At 46.9% G+C, this 25709-nt stretch overlaps 1 protein-coding gene across 1 annotated transcript in view; it reads right to left on the reverse strand.

The window, feature by feature from the left end:
* The window catches only part of LOC119969226 (eukaryotic translation initiation factor 1A, X-chromosomal), a 35002-nt gene extending 9684 nt beyond the window's left edge, over positions 1 to 25318 (reverse strand). Inside the window, exons 1-4 of the mRNA XM_038802552.1 lie at positions 25153 to 25318; positions 7201 to 7284; positions 5386 to 5489; positions 1616 to 1666 (exon numbers count right to left, since the gene is read on the reverse strand). Coding sequence (XP_038658480.1) covers positions 1616 to 1666; positions 5386 to 5489; positions 7201 to 7284; positions 25153 to 25168 — 255 coding nt within the window. The 5' untranslated portion in view covers positions 25169 to 25318. The remainder of the gene's footprint in view (positions 1 to 1615; positions 1667 to 5385; positions 5490 to 7200; positions 7285 to 25152) is intronic.
* Between the last annotated feature and the right edge of the window lie 391 nt (positions 25319 to 25709).

The raw sequence follows: 25709 nt of genomic DNA on the forward strand, positions 1-25709 counted from the left end.
AGGAGAAAAGAAATAGGTTAACATGAAACTTTAGTTTGAATAAAAAGCTAGGTAAAGATAGGCATCACAGACATTTGAACAACACAATTAAAATCAAGAATTTTGGATAAACATTAAGTGAACAATCCAATAGCAATCCCACACATCTTAATATTTTTTCATATCACAAAGCCATTTCGGACCACAAGAAACAAAGTCAGGGTTGAGGAATCAAACAGAATTTCTTTGGAGAGGTGTGAAGTAATGGATAGGACAATATGTATGGATGTTATTTATATTATATGGACTTTCAGAAGGCAGCTAATAAAATTGCTTTTGGGACTGTTAGCTAATTGTTAAATGACCTATGCCTTTTCCTAGGGATGCTCAACGCGAGATATAATACAGAATAACATTACCATCAATCCCATTCCACATGGCAGTAGGGTGAATCCCATACCTGGCCATCACAGCACTCCCTATTGACACCACTGCAAAGGCCTACCAACTGGTCAGTGGGATCGTGATTCAGTACCACTACCGTTTGCTGATCAGCAAAACCAAGAGAACATTACTGGAAGGCATGAAACTCTTGCAAAGAGCAGTGAAACCAAGACGAGTACAGTTATAAATCTAAAGCACTTCTTCTGCCATGAAGTATCATCGACTGCAAACCAAGATGTCATAAAAATCATCGCAGACGAATCTTGAAATTGACAAAGTTCTGTTTCTTTTTATATTTCCAACAACAAGTTAACTGAACCTCCTCAAATAGTTGTACTGTGCTTAGACTGTGAGGTCCTCCCTCCTAAAAAATACCTTTCACTCAAAACAGTTGGCCATTTTTCACTTCACCCATTGGCAAAAACGTGGCTTCTCAAACATACCAAGTGTGCATAAGACCCATAGTATTGACTAAAATTTCACTTAAATCGGAGACCCTGGGCGGGATTCACCATCTTCCGACGCCAAAATCACGAGACTCGATTGGGTGGAGAAATGCCTCCGACGCCAGAGACGGTAGGCGCTGGTCGCCAAATTGGGATCCTTCGGCGCCCCGAAAATGGTGTAAATGCATCGCTCGCCGCGCAGCATTTATATACCGTTGGCATATTAGTGGGCCTGACCCTCTATTCTCCGGGGCCTCCGTGATTCACTGCCACCGGTGGGCCGAATTCCAGACGACGCAGTTCACTTGTAGTCTGTGGTCGGGAACCCGGCATGGCGGCTGCGGACTGTGTCCAGTGCCACCAGTCCAGCCGAGAGTCGTGCTGCTGACCTGGGGTGGGCTTCCGCAAGGGCTTGGGGTGGCCAGGCACCATGCTTTACGGCGCGATCGTTGCAGGTCGTCGCTGTGCACAAGTGCAGCCATGGACACGGCCAGTCTCCAGGCATTTATATCATGGGAGCTAGGAGTTTTACTCGGCGCAGCTGCTAGCCCCTCACCAATCACAGGACATGTTATAAAATGACAGTTCCCACACTGCCTGCGGGACATAGCCTCCAAAACGGTGAATCCAGCCCCTTAGTTAAGTTAAACTTCAGATGATGTTCATATATTAAAAACATTTACAGATTTTACAGAATGCAAATACAAGTCTTAGAAAGGATATGTGCAGAACAACAAAAATCTTACCTGATAATCTCTCAACCCAACCAATATAATGTCTGATGTGTTTATCCAAACCTGTAACATAAGAGAGTGGCCTGTCACTCCTAGATCTGGTTAATATTTTACAAACAAAATCCACACACACCAGTTCCATCTCAACATGCAAAGCTTGTCAAACAAGCACTTGAAATCATCCAATTGTCCAGATTGTGAATATAAACTACACATTTCTTCTTTGTCCACTCCTCCATCGCCCCCAACAACTCGCCATCTTCCCATGCAATCGCAGAAGGCGCTTGCCTCTTTTACCTCCTCACTGTTCAGGCCCTAAACACACTTTCCAAGTGAGGCAGCGCTTCATGTGCACCTTCTTCAACCTGGTCTGCTGCATTTGCTGTTCCCAATGTGGTCTACTCCAGTGCATCTCAAACTATCTGATGTGGCGGACCGGCAGTTTTATTTTCAATGTGCCAGGGACCGGTGAGCGAAACAAGCCAATCCAGGATTACTGTCTCTTTCTTTTCTGGAAACACTCCAAGTACCGGCAGACGATGGCTCGCGTACCGGCACCGGTACGCGTACCACACTTTGAGAAGCACTGGTCTACTCTACATTGGAGAGACTAAATGCAGACTGGATGACTGCTTTGCGGAACATCTCCAGTCCGTCCCCAGACCTTCCCGTCGTTTGCCATTTCAACTCACCATCCTGCTCCCACGTCCACACTTTCATTCTTGGCCTCCTGCACTAGAGGAACAGCACCTCATCTTCCAATTAAGCATAGACAGCCTTCCAGACTTAACATTTGAGTTCAACAACTTCAGACTGTGAACTCTCTCCTCCACCACCATCACATTTTTATTGATCTGTTACCCCCTTGCCATCGTTCTTCTCCGCCCCCCCCCCCCACCAAACCCAGCCAACTGTTCCTAGTTGTCATTTGACATACTTTGTTTTGCCATTCACAGATTCGAATCTCTTTATGTTCGACTATCAGCACCCTTCTTAGCCTTAATCACCCGTTTACATTCCTTTTGACTTGCCTTCGACATCTTTGTCAATCTCCACCTATTGCTGGCTCCCTACCCTATCCAGCCCCACCACTCCATGCACCCCCCTCCCCCTACCCCACTAGAGTATACATCTGATCCTATTTCCAGTTCTCTCCAGCTTTGACAAAGTCATCCAGAATCAAAACGTTAGTTCCCATCTCTCTCCACAGATTCTGTCAGACCTGCTGAGGTGGTCCAGTGTTTTCTGTTCACATTTCTAAAGTTAGCTTTGTCTTCAACAGAGACATTTTGCATCACTGCTGAAGGGATTGGCATGTCAGTCAAGAGTAAAAGATTGCAAGAAGTGTTTTCTCATGGAATACATCTTAAAATCATTGAAGGAAAAGACTCCCATCAGCGGTGCCTTGACTGCTGCCACTAAATATGCAGAGAGGAGAGATCAGGCAGGTCGGAAATGAAAGAATTGGGACTCCAATACACCGAAACAGAAATCAGTATACATATCTCACATGCCACTGATTGGCATATGAATCAGTTCCAGACAGCAAATGCCAAGTACAATAATGAAATTTCATCTTTGGCCAAGTCAGGCAGATTTTCCAAACTATCCAACATTAGTCATATGAAAAGTGTCAAGTTATGATTTCCAAGAGTCCATAGGAATTTTCATGAGTGTGCTCCTAGTTAGAAAGTTGGTTTGTATAGAAAATGGAGAGGAAAAACTTCAATTTTGAAATTTCTGAATTGTGTTTGATGGTGGCAACACCATGATGTAAAAAAGAGAGGGATTGGCAGTTGGAATTTAAAGAATTATCCATATGTGGCACTTTCTAGCAAGTATAGAATCATAGGATCACAGAATTAACAGTGCAGAAGGAGGCCATTTGGCCCATCGAGTCTGCACTGGCCCTTGGAAACAGCACCCTACTTAAGCAACACCTCCACTCTATCCCCGTAACCTAGTAACCCCATCTAACGTTTATTGGACAGTAAGGGCAATTTAACATGACCAATCCACCTAATCTGCAAATCTTTGGACTGTGGGAGGAAACTGGAGTATACCGGAGGAAACCCACGCAGACAAGGGGAGAAAGTGAAAACTCCGCATAGACAGTGACCCAAGCCGGGAATCAAACTTGGGACCCTGGAGATGTGAAGCAGCTGTGCTAACCACTGTGCTACTGAGCCCCCCTCCACTGTGCTGCCTGATTGAAAGCATGATTTGACTGTGGATGTGGAACGTAAACCCAAGGCAAACTGTGAACATGAAAACAGTTCTCACCCATACTCTGTTCATATGGAGAGGGAGGTGGCCAGAGTTAGAAAAGTGCTGCTAGAGGGGAAGGCAGACAGGGGGTTTGGGTCTTCCGAACCTGATGTATTACTACTGGGCGGTGAATGTGGAGAAGGTGCGGAGCTGGGTCAGAGGGGTTGATTCCCAGTGGGTCAGAATGGAGGAGAGTTTGTGCAGGGGGTTGGGATTGAAAGCACTAGCAACAGCACCGCTCCCAATAGCCCAGGAAATACTCGGAGTCCGGTAATAATAGTTTCATTGAGAATTGGGAGGCACTTTCGCCAACACTTCGGGTTGGGGACATGGTCAAGGGAAATGCCGATTCGGGGGAACCACAGATTTGAGCCAGGGAGGTGGAATAGAAATTTTCGGAGATGGGAGGAGAAGGCGATTAAGACACAAAGATTTGTTTCTTAGGGGTCGGTTTGCAGGATTGAAGGAGCTGGAAGCGAAGTATGGGCTGGAGCAGGGGGAAACGTTTAGATACATGCAGGTTCGAGATTTTGCCAGAAAGGAGATACAGAGCTTCCCAGTGCAGCCGGCCTCCACATTGCTGGAGGAGGTGATGACAACTGGGGGACTGGAGAATGGGGTAGTGTCAGCGGTTTACAGAGCTATTTTGGAAGAGGAGAAGGCACCACTGGAAGGGATCAGAGCAAAGTGGGAGGAAGAGTTGGGAGAGGATATGGAGGATGGGTTCTGGTGTGAGGTTCTCCAGAGAGAGTGAATGCCTCCACCTTGTGTGAGAGGTTGGGGCTGATACTGCTGAAAGTGCTTTACAGAGGGCGAAATGAGCCAATTCTTTGATGGAGTAGAAGATGTGTCTGAACGTTTTTGGGGGGGCACTAATCATGTTCATGTTTTAGTCCTGTCCAAAGCTAGAGGATTACTGGGAGGTGGTTTTTAGGGTAAATAAGTGGTGCACGTGAAACTGGACCTGGGCCCCCGGGAGGCCATATTCGGGGGGGGGGGGGGGGGGGGGGGGGGGTCGACCAGCCAGGGTTGGAAATGGGTGCGGAGGCTACAACATGTAGCCTTCGCCTCGTTGATCGCCCGAAAGCGGATCCTGATAGGTTTGAGAGCAACCTCTCCACCCTGTGCGGCGGGGGGACCCGTTGGAATTCTTGACTCTTGAGAAGTTTGAACTGAGGGGATGGATGGAGGGGTTCTACAATTCATGGGCATTATTCATTTTGCACTTTCAAGAACTGGATAACATTGAACATTAGTTGGGGCAGGTGGGTGGGAGACGGGCTGTGTGTGTTAATGGCGACTATGGGTGATCCCCAATTCCTTTTTGTCATTTGTTTGTGTGAACATGTGGGCTAATGTTTGGTGGGTTTGGTGGGAGGATGGGATTGTTGTTATTGCTATGGGGATTGACAGTATTTGTCACTGATTATTGTTTATTGTTGGTGGGTGTAAATTTGGGAGAAAATGTGAAAAGGGAGAATAAAAATATATATATTTTTTTTTTAAATTCTCACCTTCTTTCTCAGCTTCCCTCGAATATGGCAAAGCCTCTTCACACCATCAAAACACATGGCTTCCAAACGCCCATTTCCCAGCATCTTAATCACCTGGGCATATTCTACAGACAAAAGAAATAACTAACTAGAGTTCTCTTTGAACAAATTGCATAATCATTGCAATGGAAATTTAGAGATAAATAAATTAGTCTTAGCGACTGGAATTTCAATGCTGTAATCATTCAGCTCGATTACATTTTCAGGTAATCCCCGAAATGTGACAAAAAAAGTTTATCAAGAACCGCCAAACAGGATGCCAAGATGTTTATGTGGACCATTTACTCAGCATACAGAACTATCAGACTAGTGAGTGGCACTGTAGGGAGTTTGCATTCATTTTTTAATAAATTTAGAGCACCCAATTATTTTTTTCAAATTAAGGGGTAATTTAGAATAACCAATCCACCTTCCCTGCACATTTTGGGTTGAGAGGGTGAGACCCACGCAGACACGGGAAACAATGTTCAAACTCCACACAACGCGGATTGAAGCCAGGTCCTCCGCACTGTGATGCAGCAGTGCAAACCACTGCGTCACCGTGACGCCCCTGGTTTGCATTCATATAGCAACTTACATGATCTCAGGATATCCTACAATGCTTTTGAAGTACTTTGAAGTGCTAGGACTTTGCACATAGTGAGATCACACAAATAACCATTAAATTAATGACCATAGTCTTATTTTAGTGATCTTGGTGCAGGTACAAATAGTACCCCAATACCAGAGTGCTTCCTGGCTCTTCATCAAATAGTTTCATGGGATCCTTTACATCCACCCGAGTGATTAGCTGGGGCCCTGGTTAATGCCTTATACAAAAGATGACTAAGTGCTCAATATCTGGTGTGGGACTCGAGTGCACAACCCAATTCACAATTGACCGACAGCTAACAAGTGTTTCATCGATCTGTGGCTTGTCTAAAGTTTAAAATAGATGGGCAGAGAAACTGGCACAACTCAATCTTATAGCAACACAACTAAAGGACTTGGATTAAACGACTAGTCTCGAGTTAAATGGGACAGGCAGTAGAAGTAGGTATTGCGTCAAAAAGATGCAGGCATAGTAATGTTTATTGGACTGTTTACTGAACACCTGGAGTAATAACAGAGTGTACAAACTCGTAATCCACTATGGCAGTGAGAATCCGAATCCCAATTTTTCTTAAATCTGAAACTCAATGAGATCACAAAGCTGCTGAATTGTAAAAACCCAACTGGTTCACTGATCTCCTAAAGGTTCTAACTATTTCCACACCACATTGCTATTCCAAGTCACTCAGTTCTACTAAGCTTCTTCAGCTGAAGAACAACTGCTACCATGTTTTTGAGTCAAGGTTAACCAAGGATAGGCAATAAATTAGTTTAAGCTACATAAGAATCCTAGATGAAACCAGCAGTGATGTATAAAATCTCAGCTACCAGGGTTCCAAGAAGTTGTTTCAACTGGTGACTCAAGTTAAATTAATTTTGGTACCAAATCAAATCAGTTTCTTTCTCCAACAATATGTCCATATTTATTGGAGAGCTGTTTTTGATTTATTCCGCCATGAACGAGGCAAGTTATTTTTAACCATGGGAACATTTTCAAGGGTAAACATGGCCCGACTACGTGGAGCTTGTGTTTGGTTTTGCAATGTTATGCTGTGTAAGTGACAAAAATCTTATGAAATATTGTGGGTTTAACGTCTTTCTTCGCAGCTGCAGAACAGGTACATTGCCTGGAGCATTGAGAACATGGAGCTGGAATTGTATAACTAAAATGTACATCTCACTTACCCTGACCATCTTCTTTAAACACCAACTCACGTTTCTCGGACTCATTCTCATTCTTACCACGTCGCCTGTTTTTACCTCCCTTACCTGGGATACAAAAATACAAGATTAGCCAGCACACAAAAAACTGTTGATTCACAGCTAACCAAGCACACTTGGATTTTGAGGCATACATAAACTGTTCTCCAAAAATTTCCGGTTGAAGGATCTTCCCCCCCCCCCCCCCCCCCTTCAAATGGATTGATCACAAGCCTTTAATATTAATATAAATATACAGTCCAAAGATGTGCAGGTTAGGTGGATTGGCCATGCTAAATTGCCCTTAATGTCCAAAAAGGTGAGGTGGGGTTACTGGGTTAAGGGGATAGGGTGGCGGTGTGGGCTTAAGTAGGGTGCTCTTTCCAAGGACCGGTGCAGACTCGATGGGCCTAATGGCCTCCTTCTGCACTGTAAATTCTATGATTAATATTATATTGTATTAAGTGCTGAATGCAAATTGTTTTCTTAAAAGTAGCAGACCAGCATTTACAGAGATAATTAAAGAGCTGTGCATGTTTTCTCATTGCAGACCCTACATCAACCCTTGGTCTGACGTATGACAATGACACTTATAATCTTTATTAGTGTCACAAGTAGGCTTACATTAACACTGCGATGAAGTTACTGTGAAAATCCCCTCGTTGCTACATTTCGGTGCGTGTTCTGGTACTCGGAGGAAGAATTCAGAATGTCCAATTCACCTAACAAGCACAAGCACATTTTTCGGGACTTGTAGGAGAAAACCGGAGCACCCGGAGGAAACCCACAGACACGTTGAACGTGCAGCAAGATGATTTTCCAACAAGATGAAAATAGACCCCAAACCCAAGCACTGGTGTTTACATTTCCAACATAAACGCTGGAGATACAGTGATCATGTTTCCATTCAGAAACTCATTGGAAACTCTTTGCTCAGTTTCGAAATCTCAATTTTCTTCCCAAATGTTGCAATCAAGTACTCACTACATGGCTGTATTGCCAGTGTGTATTCATAGATTCCATGTAACATTTTAATTTTTTTTTAGTAAGTTTCAGTATCCATAATTGATCAGAGGCGTTTTCAGACTAATGCAGTTTTGTGCACAAACGAAAATCAGTGACTCTCAGGGCAGCACGGTGGTACAGTGGTTAGCACTGCTGTCTCACAGCGCTGAGGACCCGGGTTTGATCCCAGCCCCGGGTCACTGTCAGTGTGGAGTACCACCCAAAGATGTGCAGGGGAGGTGGACTGGCCACGCTATATTGCCCTTTAATTGAAAAAAAAAAGACTCACTGAAGTCAAAAACACTTCATAGGATTCTGCCATGAGGCCGTCAAATTCTTCAGTATGAAGCAATAAGTTTTGAAATTACGATTTTATAAAGGGATGTTTGTCAAGGTTTAACTAAACTCTCTGCATCTAATATGGGTTCCAGCCCTGCTCCTAATTCTCATGTTCAGATGTTCATACATAGATTTCATCTGAAATCACTGGTGGGGTAGATGTGTCTACAAACCAAATGTTTGAGATCGTTCCAAAGCACCATAAAGGCTACTCTCAATTAAAATAGTCAAAATGTTATTTTTAAGCTTCAGAATTCACCTCAAATGGAAGTAAAATGGCAGTTAACCAGCTAAATGTCCTTTGTGTTAACTCCAAATTATTGCATTTTAATCTTTGAAGCAGCAAGAGAATGCTCTATTCGAAGTCTCGTAGTTTATTGACCAATTTGTAAATTGTAGATTTCAAATTATGTTGGTCTTAAATCCCCAAAAGTTTCAAGGCAGATTGAGACATTTCTTTATACAGGTCAGGAAAAGAAAACACACAATATCGAAGCAAACTTTGTTACTCGGTTATAATTAAATGGAGTTGGAAATGGAGTCTGTTCTAAGTCCCATAGTTATCTGTGATTCTCAAACTGGGGTGTGTGGCCCCCAATAGTTGAGCAACATTAAAATGAGCAATGACCAAAGGTGGGCTCGGTGGGAATCTGCAATGGAACGCAGCTACTGCACGTGTCCGGTAGATCACCAGGCAGATCGACAGTTACCAAGGCTGATGCAAAGGTGGGTGCTGGATTAGCTCAAATGCTCTGGAGCTTTTAAAAAATTATTCCTGTACTTAAAAGGGTGCCAAAATGCCAGTTAATCCGGAACAACATTTTCACCAAGGACATTCCTGTTGCTAAGCACAACTGTAAAGCAGACGTATTAGTTGATCAATGATGCTGTGTGAATAAATTGTTTTTAATGGATAAGCATTTGAAACAACTTCATACAGTCACTGCAAGTACACCAGCTGAAGATCTGGACAGCACCGAGTCCAGTAGCAAGAAACAAACAAGACTAGAAAGTGAGGGGAGAGCAATATGGAATTCAGATTTAATGGGCTGAATGATGAAAGTCTGCAATGAGTTTACAAATTTTATCCGAAGCTCCAAAATTCCAAAAACCAAAGCAACACAGCACCCAGAATGAAAAAACAATGCAGGCGCCAGAGAAAAAGATAAATATAACAAGATTTTTGGAAAAGACCCGAGAATTCCTCATCCTTACGGCTTTTCAGGTTGCAAAAAGCAAGAGAAGCTCAATCAACCTTTCCTCACAAGATAACTCCATCATCAATTGGGTGAACCTCCTCTCAACTACTAATTCAATTATGTCCTTCCTTAAATAAGGAGACCAAAACTGTACACAGTACTCCAGCACTCTCATCCATGCCCTGGACAACTGCAGCAAAGCATTCACAGAATCCCCAGTGGGGAAAGAGGCCATTCAGCCCATCATGTCTGCACCAACCCTCCGAGCACTCTACCTAGGCCCAATGCCCATAATTCCCCTGTGATCATGTCCAATCCACCCAACCTACACACCTTGGGATGGTGGAGGAAACCGGAGCATCCGGAGGAAACCCACAGTCGGAATTGAACCCAGGTCCCTGGTGCTGTACTAACCACTATGCCGCCTCTTTTAGGCAGTGGGCTCCAAATCCCCACCAGCCTCTGGTTAAGAATGTTTTTTTCTCATACTGCCTCTAAATCTCCTGGTTATTGAGCCGTATACTAAAAATGGGGAAAAAATCCTTCCCATCTATATCCTTCAATTTTGTTGGGCAGGGGAAGGAACTCCCACCCATTCAGCATTAACCTCACAATAAACCTTCAACCGATGTTATCGATTACATTTTTTTTCCTTTGGACCCACGGCGAAGAATAACTGAAACAACTACACGATGACATCAATAAGTTCCATCCCACCATCAAGCTCACCATGGACTACTTCGGTTGCATTCTTGGACACACTCCTCTCCATCAAGGACAGTCGTCTCAGCACTTCACTTTACCGCAAGCCCACGGATAACCTCCCGATGCTCCACTTCTCCAGCTTCCACCCTAAACACATCAAAGAAGCCATCCCCTATGGACAAGCCCTCCATATACACAGGATCTACTCAGACGAGGAGGAGCGTAACAGACATCATACAGACGCTGAAACATGCCCTCGTACAAACGGGATATGGCGCTCGACTCATCGATCGACAGTTCCAATGCGCCACAGCAAAAAAACGCAGAATCTCAGAAGGCAAACACGGGACACAACCAACAGACTACACTTCGTCTTCCAGTATTTCCCCGGAGCGGAGAAACTACGACATTTTCTTCGCAGCCTTCAACACATCATCGATGAAGACGAACATCTTGCCAGGTCATCCCCACACCTTGCCTTCAAACACCGCGCAACCTCAAACAAACCATTGTTTGCAGCAAACTACCTTTCAGAACAGCGACCATGACACCACACAACCCTGCCATAGCAATCTCTGCAAGACGTGCCAGATCATCGACATGGGTACCACCATTATACGCGAGAACACCACACACCAGGTACGTAGTACATACTCGTGCGACTTGGCCTACATTGTCTACCTCATACGCTGCAGGAAAGGATCTCCCGAAGCGTGGTACATTGGCGAGGCATGCAGACGCTGCGACAACGAATGAACGGACATCACGCGACAATCGCCAAGCAGGAATGCTCCCTTCCAGTCGGGGAACACTTCAGCAGTCAAGGGCATTCAGCCTCTGATCTTCGAGTAAGCATTCTCCAAGGCAGCCTTCAGGACGCGCGCCAACGCAGAATCGTATAGCCAAGTTCCGCACACACGAGTACGACCTCAACCGGGACCTTGGATTCATGTCGCATTACATTCACCTCACCATCTGGCCTGGGCTTGCAAAATCCTACCAACTGTCCTGGCTTAAGACAATTCACACCTCTTTAACCTGTGATTATCCCTCTCTCCAGTTGCTCCATTTGGACCTGCAAAGACTTGATTACCTGCAAAGACTCGCATTCAAAGTATTATCTTGCATCTTTGACTTTGTCTATATACATGTTTCTGGAACCTACCTCTTCATTCACCCGAGGAAGGAGCAGTGCTCTGAAAGCTAGCGATTCAAAACAAACCTGTTGGACTTCAACTTGGTAATGTAAGACTTCTTGCTGTGCTCACAATAAAGGTTACTTATCACTCCAGTGTTAATGCAAATCTACTTGTGACAATAAAGATTATTTTTAAAAGTCTACAACTTCCCCTTCGATGCATCCACCAAATGGCCACCCAACTGTACACTTGATGTGGTCTTACCAAATCCCTGTACAACTGTCGCAAACATTCCCACTTAAAACCAGCGTTGATTATTGTAAAAACCCATCTGGTTCACTGATGAAAATCTGCCACCTTTACGTGGTCTCACCTATGTGACTCCAGATCCACAATGTGGGTAACTCTCAACTGTCCAAGAAAGGCACTCAGTTGCATTAACCAGTTTCAAAGTCTACAAAAAAGAACAAAATTGGCCAGATCACCTGGCATTGACCAACGACACATCTGGAACAACAACCATTGTTGCAATCCTGTCGACCCTGCAAGCTCCACCGTACCAACATCTGGGGGCTTTGCTGAAATTGGGAGAGCTGCCCCACAGACTAGTCAAGCGACAGCCCATCATAATCATACTCATGGAGTGTTACCTTACAGGCAATGTCCCAGACATCACCATCACCACCCCTAGTTAGGTCCTGTCTCACTGACAGGAAAAACCTAGAGGTTGTGGCACAGTGGTATACAACCAGGAGACAGTTCTCATTATCGTATCTGGACTCCGTCTCATGGCATCAGGTCAAATATGGTGCAAATGTAAAACAGGAAAGGTGGCCAAATTATGGCTTAAAAGGGAAATTAGAGCAAGAGATATGAAATCAGTATTAGTAGGGAAGTGGTGTTGGGGAAATGGATGGGATTGAAGGCTGATAGAGCCCCCAGAGCCTGATAATCTACATCCCAGAGTACTCGAGATGGCCCTAGAAATAGCTGATGCATTGGTGGTCATCTTCCAAGATTCAATTGACTGTATAGGAACAGATCCTGCAGATTGGAAGGTAGCTAATGTAACTCTACTATTTAAAAATGGAGGTACATAAAAAACAGGGAATTATCGACCAGTCAGCCCAATGTCAGTAGTGGAGAAACTTCTAGTCTATTAAAGGTTTTTACAGAGCACTTGGAATTTTGTGGGAGATCAATATCCTAGGAATTACCAATGAGCAGAAACTGAACTGATCCTGCAATATAAATACTGTGGCTACAAGAACAGGTTAAAAACTAGGAATTCCAGGGCAGCATGTGGCGCAGTGGATAGCACTGGGACTGCAGCGCTGAAGACCTGGGTTCGAATCCCGGCCCTGGGTCACTGTCCGTGTGGCGTTTGCACATTTCTCCATGTCTGCGTGGGTTTCACTCGCACAACCCAAAAATGTGGTTAGGTGGATTGGCAACACTAAATTGGCCCTTAATTGCAAAAAAATATACAATTGGGTACTCTAAATTTACATTTTTTTTTAAACTAGAAAGTTTTTGCCTCTCCTTCGTAAATAATTCACCAAAGCACTGTCTGTGTGGAGTCTGCACGTCCTCCCCGTGTGTGCGTGGGTTTCCTCCGGGTGCTCCGGTTTCCTCCCACAGTCCAAAGATGTGCGGGTTAGGTGGATTGGCCATGCTAAATTGCCCGTAGTGTAAGGTTAATGGGGGGATTGTTGGGTTACGGGTATACAGGTTACGTGGGTTTAAGTAGGGTGATCATTGCTCGGCACAACATCGAGGGCCGAAGGGCCTGTTCTGTGCTGTACTGTTCTATGTTCTAAAGCCTGCCGACCATCTACAAGGCCCTGTTCAGATGCGTGATGGAATACTTGCCATTTGAGTGGCACCCCATCCACCACCTTCAATATCCACTCCCTCCAGCACCAAGTATGGCAACAGTCTGTAACATTTACAAAATGCAATGCAGCAACTCACCAAGGCTACTTTGCCATCAGCTTCCAAACTAGTGACCTCTACCAAATAGAAGGACAAGGACAGATGTACAGGAACACCATCACCTGCAAGCTTTCCTCCAAGCCACACAGCATCCTGACTTGTAACTATAATCACCATTTTTTCAGTCTCAGTCCGTCAAAATCCTGGAACTCCCGCTCTACACCACATGGACTGCAGCTATTCAAGGCAGCAGCTCAGAGGGCGGCATGTGGCGCAGTGGTTAGCACTGGGACTGCAGCACTGAGGACCTGGGTTTGAATCCCGGCACAGTCCGTGTGGAGCTTGCGCATTCTCCCCATGTCTGCATGGGTTCCACTCTCACAACCCAAAGATGTGCAGGCTATGTGGATTGGCCACACTAAATTGCCCCTGAATTGGAAAAAAAATAATTGGGTACTCTTAAATTTAAAAAAAAGGTGGCAGCTCAGCACCACCTTCTCCAGGGCAGAAATGTGCAATAAATGCAGTGCTGACCAGCCAGCAATGTCCACATCACATAGAAGATTAAAAACCTTTCATGTTACCTTTTCATGATTAGATACCAGGACACCAAGATCCCTCTGAAGCTCAAGAGTTCTGCAATCTTCCTCCATTTAATTAATATGCTGCTTTTCTATTCTTCCTACCGAAATGGACAAGTTCACATTTTCCCACATTGTGCTCCATCCGCCAATTTTTGTCAACTCATTAAACCTATCTATAGCTCTCTGCAGGCACCTTACATTTGGTCCCTTCATTTGGTCCCTTCATCCCAGTCATTGATAACATCGTAAATTGTTGTGGCTGCGGCATTGGTCCATCTGAAAACCCACCGCTTACCTCTTGCCAACTCGCTGATTTCCATAACCCATTTCCTGTTAGCTAATAAATCCTCCATCCATCCTAATATCACCCTATACATACACCATGAGTTCTCACATTGTGACAAGCTTTGACGTGGTACCTTATCAAAAGCTTTGAGAATCTAAGCACATCACATTCACAGGTTCCTGTCACAGTGGAGGAAACCAAAACATTCTATAGTTTATCATATATTTGAGAGGGGGGGGGGGGGGGGGGGGGGGGGGGGGGGGGGGAGAGGGGGAGGCAAAGAAGACTGGAAGATTTGAGTTGTGTGACTGGTGAGGGATCCAGAAACGCATAGCAGTCAATTAAACCAGGGTTTATCAGACCCAGGGTTGCGACCTGCGGGCAGGTATCGGAGCAATTGGTCGTGGCGTTGCCAATCAAGGGAGGAGCACCCAAGTTGGGTCCGGCTTTTAGGTTGTGAATGCCGCCCGCGTCTGCCAGCAGCATTCTGCCTTGCTCCACCCGATTGGCACCCAGATTATCCAATGGGTGATTAGCTTTCCTAATGTCAAGAAGGAAGTGGGAGAAGGACCTGGGGATCGAAATAGGGTGGGGACTCTGGAGCGAAGTACTGCATAGGGTCAACTCCACCTCCACGTGCGCATGGCTCAGCCTGACGCAACTAAATGTGGTACATAGAGCCCACTTAACAAGAACCCGTATGAGTAGGTTCTTCCCAGAGGTGGACAGGTGTGAACGGTGCCAAAGAGGCCCGGCCAACCACGCCCACATGTTTTGGTCTTGCCCCAGACTTGTGGAATACTGGACAGCCTTCTTCGAGGCTATGACCAAAGTGGTGGGGGTGAGGGTGGAGCCATGCCCGATAGTGGCGGTCTTCGGGGTTTCAGACCAGCCAGATCTATTCCTGGGGAGCAGGGCGGACACCCTTGCCTTTGCCTCCCTGAGTGCCCGCCATAGAATCCTGTTCGGCTGGCGGTCAGCAGCACCGCCCAAAGCTGCAGACTGGCTGTCCGGGATCTCGGAATTTCTCCAAATGGAGAAAATCTAATTCGCCATCTGAGGGTCAGACGACGGCTTCCACAGAACGTGGGAGCCGTTCACCCAATTGTTCCGGGACCTGTTCGTGGCCAACTAGCAGAAGAGCAGCCAGGTAGCCAAGAAACGGGAAAGTAGCCAAGGCATGAGAGGGAGAGATAGACCGGGAGAGGGAGGCGGAGGGGGGCAGCTAAATCTAAGAGGAAGGAAATTCGAATCACAGGGCTGCGGGGGGGGGGGGGGGGGGGGGGGGGGGGGGGGGGGGGGCAGAAGCAGGGAGAGGGGGGGCAGAGACAGGGAACAATAGAGGAGAGCCAGGGGAGGAGAGGGGGGAGGCAAGGAAATGTTAACCAACTTGGCATCCACAGGAAGAGAGAAAATGGGGAAGACGGGACGGCCGCAGAAGCGGAAGTGCGCACGAGACGACAACGTCAGCGAAATCCATCCGGAAGAAGCAAAGGACAACACCACGAATGGATGCCTACATATATGTGTGTAAATAACTTTGCCAAGGGTACAGAGCTGCCGCTGTTGAGCAGGGGCACAATACCGTCTGTTGACTTCACGGGGAAAATTAACACTTCAGCAGCAGCGACCCATGGGATGGGGGGGGGGGGGGGGGGGGGGGGGGGAAGGATTGAGGCACGCGGGGTAACGTCTAGCGGATTGCTGATGTATATTCTCTTTATGCACTATGTTAATGTTCACTAAGTTGCTGTGTTAAGATTATTACTATTTAATATGGAAAATTTTGCAAAATCTTAATTTTTAAAAAAAATAGCAGCAGCAACGGGGGGGGGGGGGGGTTCTTTTCCTTTTTGTAAGGGGCGCATGCTCTATCCTGTTTGGAATTGGGTATTAATTTGCTAATCTGTTTATCGTTTAGAGGGTTAAGTTGTTCTGTTCTGTTGGCACGTTGCCCTTCTTTCTTTGTATTATTTTCCTTTTTGGAGGGTTTTGTAAACTTATTGAATAAATACATTTTTATTAAAAAAAAGCTTTCCTAATGTCACACCCGACATCTACTTGTTCCAATGACCAATAGGAGGCGATGGGACAGTACTTCCAGCGATGGGACTGTTGGAGCTCAGGGCCGATGAAGGACACGGGAGAGAGGCTGAGTGAAGTTTGTGTGAGGGATGTGAATGGTGGTTACAATACTGGCGGTCAGCACCAGTTCATTGGCTTCCACAAGTACATCACAGGGAGGAGGAATTAATGATAGCTACATAAACAGGGATTGCAGCAATTTGTTTGTTCTTCAAACGGAGATCCAAGCAAAAATCACAAAAGAAATAGTGTGTTTCGACTTCTGGTGGCGGCTATGAAGGAGTAAGTCACACATTAGGCGTCTCCTGCTCTGGTCGGACTTTTGGACCTTTCCCTGGTTTTAAACGGTGGATTCGAAGGCTGAGAATTGGGCACAGTTTCCACATATTATTGTACGGAGCAAAGGGCCAGAAGTGCACGAAAGGGCAGAAATAAGAAGTTGGCCACGAGCTGTGTAGAAGCTGCAGCGGGAGATAGTATGGCCGAGGGCCGGACCCCTGGGGTGGCAGTGCAGCGACCAACGGAGCAGGTGATGCAGGCCATCCAGGATAGTTTTGCCAGGCAGAAGCGGGAATGTTTGGAACTGATTAAAGAATCAATTGGGGGCAGCACGGTGGCGCAGTGGGTTAGCCCTGTAGTCTCACGGTGCTGAGGTCCCAGGTTCAATCCCGGCTCTGGGTCACTGTCCGTGTGGAGTTTGCACATTCTCCCCGTGTTTGCGTGGGTTTCACCCCCCACAACCCAAAGATGTGCAGGTTAGGTGGATTGACCACGCTAAATTGCCCCTTAATTCGAAAAAATGAATTGGGTACTCCAAATTTAAAAAAAAAAGAATCAATTGATCGGCTAGAGCATGGATCGCCCAGGGTCAGGCGATTCAGAAGGTCGAGAATGCACTGGCTGAGCAGGAGGAGCATCAAAGAACAGTGGAGCTGGAGATGCTTCGGGAGCAGCAGTAAAGGCTCCTGGAGAAGGTGGAGGACCTTGAGAACCGATCCAGCCGGCAGAACTTAAGAACTGTCAGGCTCCCGGAGGGGGCTGAGGGAGCTGACGCTGGGCATACGTAGCGGGTATGTTCGAAAAACTGCTGGGGAAGGGGTCATTCCCCCAACCATTGGAGGTGGACAGGGCGTACCGAGCGCTTGCAAGAAAGCCACGAGCAGGGGGCCCTGCAAGGGCAATGGTGGTGAGATTCCATAGGTTCCTAGACAACGAATGCATTATTTGGTGGGCCAAGCAAATGCGGAGTTATAAGTGGGACAACAGTACCCTGCGGGTGTACCAGAACCTGAGCGTGGAGGTGGCGAGGAAGCGGGCAGGCTTTAACCAAGTCAAGTCTCTTTTCTTCAAGAAGCAGGTGAAGTTTGGTCTGCTGTACCCGGCGTGCCTTTGGGTCACGCACAAGGACCAGCATCACTATTGTGTCGCCCGATGAGGCACTGGACTTTGCTAAAAGAAAAGGACTGGTGGGGGTCTGAGAACTCTTTGAACTTTGAGACAACTTGTTGGCCTATATTGGGCCCCTTTTTTCTGTTTGCCCCCCTTGTTTTTTGGGTTGTGATTTCCTGTTTTTAAATTGGTTATCTCTTTTCTTACTGTTTTCTGTCTGTTTTTGGGGTACTGTTTAAGAAAAAAGGGAGGCGGCGAAAAGTCGATTTTTCTTTTTTTGGGTTCTTTTTTTCAGTGAATGTTGGCAATGTCCCTTTTGTTTTTACTGATGTGCACTTTTGTGGGATGGAGACAGGCCTATTTGAGTTTCGGCGGGTGGTGCTTTCGTTTTTGTGTTTTCTTGCTGTTGGGTGTTTGTCTGAGGTTTGTTAGATGAGGGAGCTTTGCTTGCATGAGTGGGGGGTGGGGAGCGAAGGAACAATAAGTGGGAGACTTCTTTGCGCCAGGGGCAACCAAGCCAACTGGGTGAGCTAGCTCATGGAAGCACAGTGGGGGGTGTGCATACATTTAGTTTGTTCAATGGGTTAGGGTTTAGAGTGGTGTTGCGGGGGGGGGTCTGCTGAAGAGGGAGGGACTTGAGTGGAGGGGCAATGAGGTCGGGGGTGGGGGACGCCATGGGGTGGGCCGGAGGAGGTGCGATGCAGGGGCTGGAGGTGGGCCCAAGAAAGGGGATGGCTGATCGGCAGGGGGGGGGGGGGGGGGGGCCCAACTAGGTTGATCACCTAAAGTGTTTGGGGGCTAAATGGGCCGATAAAGAGGGCACATGTGTTTGCGCACCCGAGTGGACTGAAGGCGGACGTGGTAATGTTGCAGGAGTCGCACCTTAGAGTAGTGGACCAGGTCAGGTTAAGGAAAGGCTGGATTAGTCAGGTTTTTCACTTGGGGCTGGATTCAAAGACTAGAGGGGTTGCAATCTTGGTTAACAAAGCGGGTGACATTTGAGGTGGGAAGAATAGTCTCGGATGTGGGAGGTCGATATATCATGGTTAGTGTCAAGCTGCAGGGGATGAAGGTAGTGCTGGTAATGTATATGCGCTAAATTGGGATGACGGAGATTTTATAAAGAGGGCGCTAGGGAAGATTCCAGACCTGGACTTGCACAAGCTGATCATGGGAGGGGACTTTAATACAGTTATTGATCCCGGCCTGGACGTCATGCTCGAGAATGGACAAGGTGCCAGAAATGGCAAAGGAGCTGAAAGGGTTCATGGAGCAGATGGGGGGGGGGGGGTATCAATGGAGATTTAGGCAGCTGAGGGCGAAGGAATTTTCTTTTTACTCCAAGTACATAAAGGTGTGCTCCTGGATCGATTTCTTTGTTTTGGGTAGGGCCCTACTGGCTGGGATGGTGGACATGGGGTACTCGGCAATCACGATCTCGGGCCATGCTCCGCATTGGGTGGAACTTTGGAATATTTCAGACTGCACCAGGGGACGAGGCAGGGATGCCACCTCTCCCTACTGCTGTTTGCGCTGGCAATAGAGCCACTGGCAATTGCTCGGAGGGCCTCAAGGGTCTGGTCCAAGGGCATGTGTGTGTGTGTGGGGGGGGAGGGGGGTGTAGACAGGGTCTCGCTTTATGCGAATGACCTACTTTTGTATGTCTCAGACCCAATCGAGGGGATGGAAGATATTATGGGAATTTGGCCGGTTTTCGTGACACACTCAATATGGGGAAGAGCGAGATGTTTGTGGTCCAGGCGAGAGGTCAGGAAAGGCGACTGGGGGAACTCCCGTTCAGAGTGGTAGAGGACAGTTTCAGGTACCTGGGTATCCAAGTAGCGAGGTATTGGGACAGGCTACATCAATTAAACTTGGGCCGGCTGGTGGATCAGATGAAGGAGGATTTCCGGGGATGGGATGCGTTTCCGTTGTCTCTGGAGGGCAGAGTTCAATCGGTAAAAACGACGATCCTCCCGAGATTCCTATTCGTTTTCCAATGCCTCCCCATCTTCATCCCGCGGTCCTTTTTTAAGCGAATCAATAAAGCTATTGCGGGCTGTGTGTGGGGGGCGCAAGTCCCCACGAGTGAAGAGGGCAATGCTTGAGCGGAGTCGGGGGGGGGAGAGAAGAGAAGTGGGATGGTGGGCTGGCGCTGCCGAATTTCAGCAATTATTACTGGGCGGCTAATATAGCCATGATGAGGAGGTGGCTGGTGGGGTGGGAGAGAAGAGCCGGTGGGCGCGCATGGATGCGGCTTCTTGCAAGGGCACAAGTCTGGGGGCATTGGGAACAGCACCTCCGCCGTTGCGATACTCCACCAGTCTAGTGCTAGTGGTGGCCCTGAGAGTCTGGGGGTAATGGAGGAGACATGTGGGAGCTGAGGGGGCATCGGTATGGTCCCCAATCTGCGATAATCACCAGTTTGTCCCGGGGAGGATGGACAGGGGGTTCCGAATTTGGCAGAGAGCGGGGATCGAATACAAGGGTGGCAATGAGTCCAGAGATGGCGATTTGCAGGATGTCGCAGGATCCATGAATCCAGGAGGAGAAAGAGGCCGATGTTCTGGCCTTTGCTTCCCTGGTAGTCTGGAGGCGGATACTATTAGCATGGAGGGACTCGAAGCCCCCGAAATTGGAGACCTGGCTATCAGACATGACTGGCTTCCACTGCCTGGAAAAAATTAAGTTCGCCATGAGGGTCTCTGTGAGGATTCGCCCAGAGGTGGCAACTATTCTTCGACTTCTTCGCAGAGAATTGATTGTTACAATGGCAAAGAAATACCTCAGTAAAATGTTTATTTTTTTTAAAAAGAAGAAATTGTGATTCTCCTCTGGAGGGCAAGTGGAATTTAAGCACCAGCATGTGAAATCTGTGTGAATGTTTGAAGCCTCTGCAATGGTGTCACTATAATGGCTTATTATAAGTTATCAGTCTTTGCAAATAAAACTCATGGGACACTATGTGCCGTTTAAAAAAAAGAATACTGTCAACGTGCATGCCCCATCAGGCAGATCTGGAAGTGCACAGAGTCCAATGGGGCAGAATGCCACCTCCTGACGCCAGCACACTATCCCAGTACCATCTCGTTCACACATCAGCACACTATCCCAGTACTGCCTCCTCCTGATGTCAGCGTGCTGTCCCAGGATCAAATTTCCTATTAAAAACAGCAGATTCTTTGCACCAGAAGTGGTGAAAGCACAGCACATGCCCGGCACGTACACTGATGTCAAGCAATCAGTGCTTAGCCCACAAAATTCTGAAGGAGCGATTTGTAGCTGCCAGCAAGCAAGCAACAGGAGTGTGAAAATAACTGAAGATGGATCAGTTTGCAATAAGGAAGAGAGGGTCAGACACAAACAGCTTCTCAGTTGACTCCACAGCAGGACAAAACAGTGCTGGTGTGAGTCCCACAGCCTCTGATGAACAACCCATTAAGAAGCTGAAATCGGAAATAAAGGTATAAAGATGATTTCTTGAGGTATAGCTTTATTAATTGTGCCAATGCAAATCAGATTGCAATGCTCATGTACATTCTGTGCAGGGAAGTACTGGCAAATGAAAGATTAAGCCTTCAAAAGCATTTCAAGACTAAGCATTGAGAGTTCAAGGACAAGCCGCTTGATTTTTTTCAAAGGATGCAGTGAAAACGTAAATAATCAGCTGAAGCCCCAAGCAGAAATGTAACATTGAATGACAAAGCAAGTGAGATCTTTAGGACAAAGCAAGCTCACCTGTCACATTAATGGTAAGCAAAAAAGTCAGACACGTTCAGCGCGGATCACAAAGGTTGTCCGGCGTGGGTCGCGAAGATCGGCCGGTCGGTAAATATGTTTCCGGGCAAAAAAGTTTGAAAAACACAAAACTATAGCACACTTCAAATGTGTCCAGGAATCTTCTTGCTTTTCGCATCAACTTTCGGCCGCTAGCATGAAGCCTCAACGTTAAACCAACGTTTCCATTAACTGATGCATATCTCCAAGTTACAAAACAGCAGATCTATGCAATCATATAGGGTATCTCAAAAATTTCAGTAACAGGAGAAGATAGCCATCGAAGAACGCTATTACGTCATAGCAACAGTGGTGTTCACCACCAACTGCCAGCAGGCTAAAAAGACATTCTGCCCATCACACAAATAAGTAATGTGGTGAGAGTTTGGCTCAAGTTAAAATCAGAGCTTGATGGGAAATGGAATGTCAAGTTTGTATACGAGCCTTGTGAAATTAATTGTTCCTCTGAGAAGGTGTTATCATGACCTTGACTGTCTGTGAGAATCTGTGGTGGGAACGAAACGCAGCCGGGGGAAGAGTCACTCCCAGGATCTTTGATAAAGAATTGCTATACTATGAAACTTGCGAACTAACTGTATTACTAATGATGGGAAGAAATAATTACATGAAGGATTGAAAGGCTTGAGGGGTTTTGTAATAATATATAGTCAACTGTAACTAAGAAAAATTTGCCTTCACTTGCTGTAACTCAGTTATTGTGCTGCCGCCCCGTGGTAAATAAAAAGGTTCTTTGAAGTTATCCGGTGTTCGACTGCTGATTACCTCCGGTCTGAAAAATTTAGTATTATCAGTGGCATATGAATTTCAGCGCTGGCGTGATGTTAGTTACATCATAGAATCCACAGTGCAGGAGGCCATTCAGTCCATCAGTTCTGCACTGAACCTCTGAAACAGCACCCTTCCGAGGTCCACTTCCCTGCCCTATCCCATAACCCGGCCTAACCTTTGGACACCAACGGGCAATTTAGCATGGCCAATCTACTTAATCTGCACATCGGAGGAAACCAGAGTGCCCAATGGAAAACCACACAGACATGGGGAGAATATGGAAACTCCACACACTGAACCGGGTCCCTGGCGCTGTGAGGCAGCAGTGCTATCCCCAGAATGAGATGAATATACCCATCTTGAAGGGTTGTGGGGCTCAAGATTAGAGGTAGGGAGGAGGGAAGGCCACAGGGAGATTTGGAAACAAAACAAAGTAGATAGGCCACACATCCCAAAGACTGGCAGATTGTATCAAACAGCACATCCCTTCGGCTGTTCATAGCAGACAAAGTACCAACTGCACCCAATATCAGCTGTGCTTACAAAACAAGGTCAAACATTAGATGTAATCCCATGACTGAACAACATTTGCTAAAGAATTGTGATGTGGAGGTAGCTAAACTTTAAAAGCAGAATTGTTTGTGGAAAAAGCTATCACAACAGAATTTTCTTTTTTTAAATTTAGAGTGCCCAATTCATTTTTCCACTTAAGGGGCAATTTAGCATGGCCAATCCACCTACCCTGCACATCTTTTGGGTTGTGGGGGTGAAACCCACGCAAACACAGGGAGACTGTGCAAACTCCACACTGAGAGTGACCCAGAGCCGGGATTGAACCTGGGACCTCGGCGCCACCATGCTGCCCACAACAGTAAATCATATTCTGGGAGACAAAACTTGGCATCAGTAAAAGGGCCACGTGTCAGACTGCCATGAAGCCAAACTGGTTCATCATCACCCAATTAGTGCAAAGAACTAGCTCCCCTTATGCAATGTAACCTACATTGGAGGCAGCACAGTAGCACAAGTGGATAGCACTGTGGCTTCACAGTGCCAGGGTCCCAGGTTCGATTCCCCACTGGGTCACTGTCTGTGCAGTCTGCACATTCTCCCCGTGTCTGCGTGGGTTTCCTCCGGATGCTCCGGTTTCCTCCCACAGTCCAAAGTCGTGGTGATTAGGTTGATTGGCCATGATAAATTGTCCTTAGTGACCAAAAATCTTAGATGGGGTTATTGGGTTACAGGGAGTGTATGGAAGCGAGGGCTCAATTGGGTCAGTGCAGACTTGCTGGGCCGAATGGCCTCCTTCTGCACTGTGTGTTCTATAACTCCAGTCCTACATCAATATGGTCAACAATAAACTGTGACCTCTACTGTTGTCCAGCAGACCAAACTTCCACCAGTGGGCAGCCTACCACCACCTTCTCAAAGGGATAGGAAATAAATGCCGGCTTTGCCAGTGAAACCTAGATTCCAAGAATTAATTAATGACAATGGATCTTCACATAGCATTTGTAGAATACTGTGCACAGGTTACAGAAAATACTGGAGTAATGAGAAAGCTGCACTGTAGATCTAGGCCCATCAGGAGGATTCAAGGATCTTCCAAAAAAAAGCAATAATAGCTTGTTCTAACCACAAGCCTCAATCTTTAGCCTAATTTGCACGTCTGGGTTAGATGTGGCCAACCTGGTTGTTCGGTTTATTCAGTATTTTAGATAGGCAGTGTAAAGCCAGTCAATTAGCTCAAAAGTTACAGGTAAATGGGCTCAGACATGGCTGACAGAATGATGGATACCCATGAAGGTGTCATGAGCAACAAGATAGCAGATTTCATCAATTAATTTCAGTAAGAAAAAAAAGAGTATCCATAAATAACCAGCTGTAACTATAGTCACCAAGTAGAGCTTCCTCATCACAGCCGCTCCAACCGACGCCAGTAAAACTAGGGTTTAGGACTTGGTTCAGGTCACATCCCGAGTTAGACTCTCTTTTCCATCTAACATCCAGTTATCATTAAAAAGAGGGTGAAGATCATAGAAGTCATCCGTGAAAATCTTCTGGTCGTAATAGGTAAACACAAATTATATGTTTAGCTGGACAACCATTCTTTATACAGGAGAAACTGATGACAAGGGAGTTTTTAATATGGATGGCGGCCTCAGAAACAAAATTGCCGCATCCCCAGTGCGGATAACGGATGACGTGCGTGTGCCGGGCCTTGACAAAACTAGATTAATGAAAATTTCCATCGAGAAGAAACACCAAACAACACCGACCCCGACGTTTAGCTTATGTACAGCCCCACATCACCACCTCCCTCAGCTCCACCTGCTCCCAGATTCTTTTTAATAACCTCAAGTGTGACCAGTCTTGAAAATTCGCCGCAGACCCGGCATATTCCACATTTTCTCTGTGGAAAGGGCCGAGCTCGCAGCTGGATCAGGAATTCCCCGTAGCGGAGAGGTGCGACGGGCACCTCCGCCTTCCGCCCCGGCGGGGGCCTGGCGGCGGAGAGAGGAGGCCCGCAGGCGGAGGGAGAAGGGGGCGGGTGGAGGCCGCAGCGACTGCGGCTCCCGCACGTGTTGGCGGCCAGCTCCGTCACAGAAGGCCCATCCTGCAGCCTCTGCACTCCCTACCGGTCGAACTCGATCCTGGTGGCTCAGTTCAGCCCCGCTCCTCCTCGTAAGCTGCTCCGTTCTCACCTTTATTCTTGGGCATGGCTCTCCGTGTATCGGCGGTGTTCTCCGGCTCCCTGCACTGCGCACGCGCCGTCTGCCCCAACTTTATTTAAAAAAGGAACCGGCGGACAGTGCGGGCACGTGACCAGGCTGGCGACGTCGGGAAGGTGGCACGTGATCAGGCTGGTTACGTCAACCGCCCTGCGCCAAACGCCCCCTCCAGCTCACGTGATCAAACGGCGCGAGCCGGCCTTCCCAGAAGGCGAAACTGATGGTACATGCAACACCAACAATTTACATTTGTGTAGCGCCTTTAACGGGATGAAAATATTCCATTAGCGCTTCACTCAAGCGCCGCGTGATATTACCGAGTCACCCTAAAATACAAGAAGAAAGTACTGGGAAACCTAAGCAAGTCTGGCAACATTGTGTAGAGAGAAACAGAGTTGACGTTTCCGAGTCCAATATGACTCCCTCAGAAGTCAAGTAGGTCTGAAAGGAGGCAAGTCAGGTGGAGAGGTGTACTTTAGAGCATAGGCCTAGGCAATGGAAGGCACAGCCGCCACAGTAACCAACTGCCC

Source organism: Scyliorhinus canicula, chromosome 7 (assembly GCF_902713615.1).
Source record: "Scyliorhinus canicula chromosome 7, sScyCan1.1, whole genome shotgun sequence".
Classification (NCBI taxonomy): domain Eukaryota; kingdom Metazoa; phylum Chordata; class Chondrichthyes; order Carcharhiniformes; family Scyliorhinidae; genus Scyliorhinus; species Scyliorhinus canicula.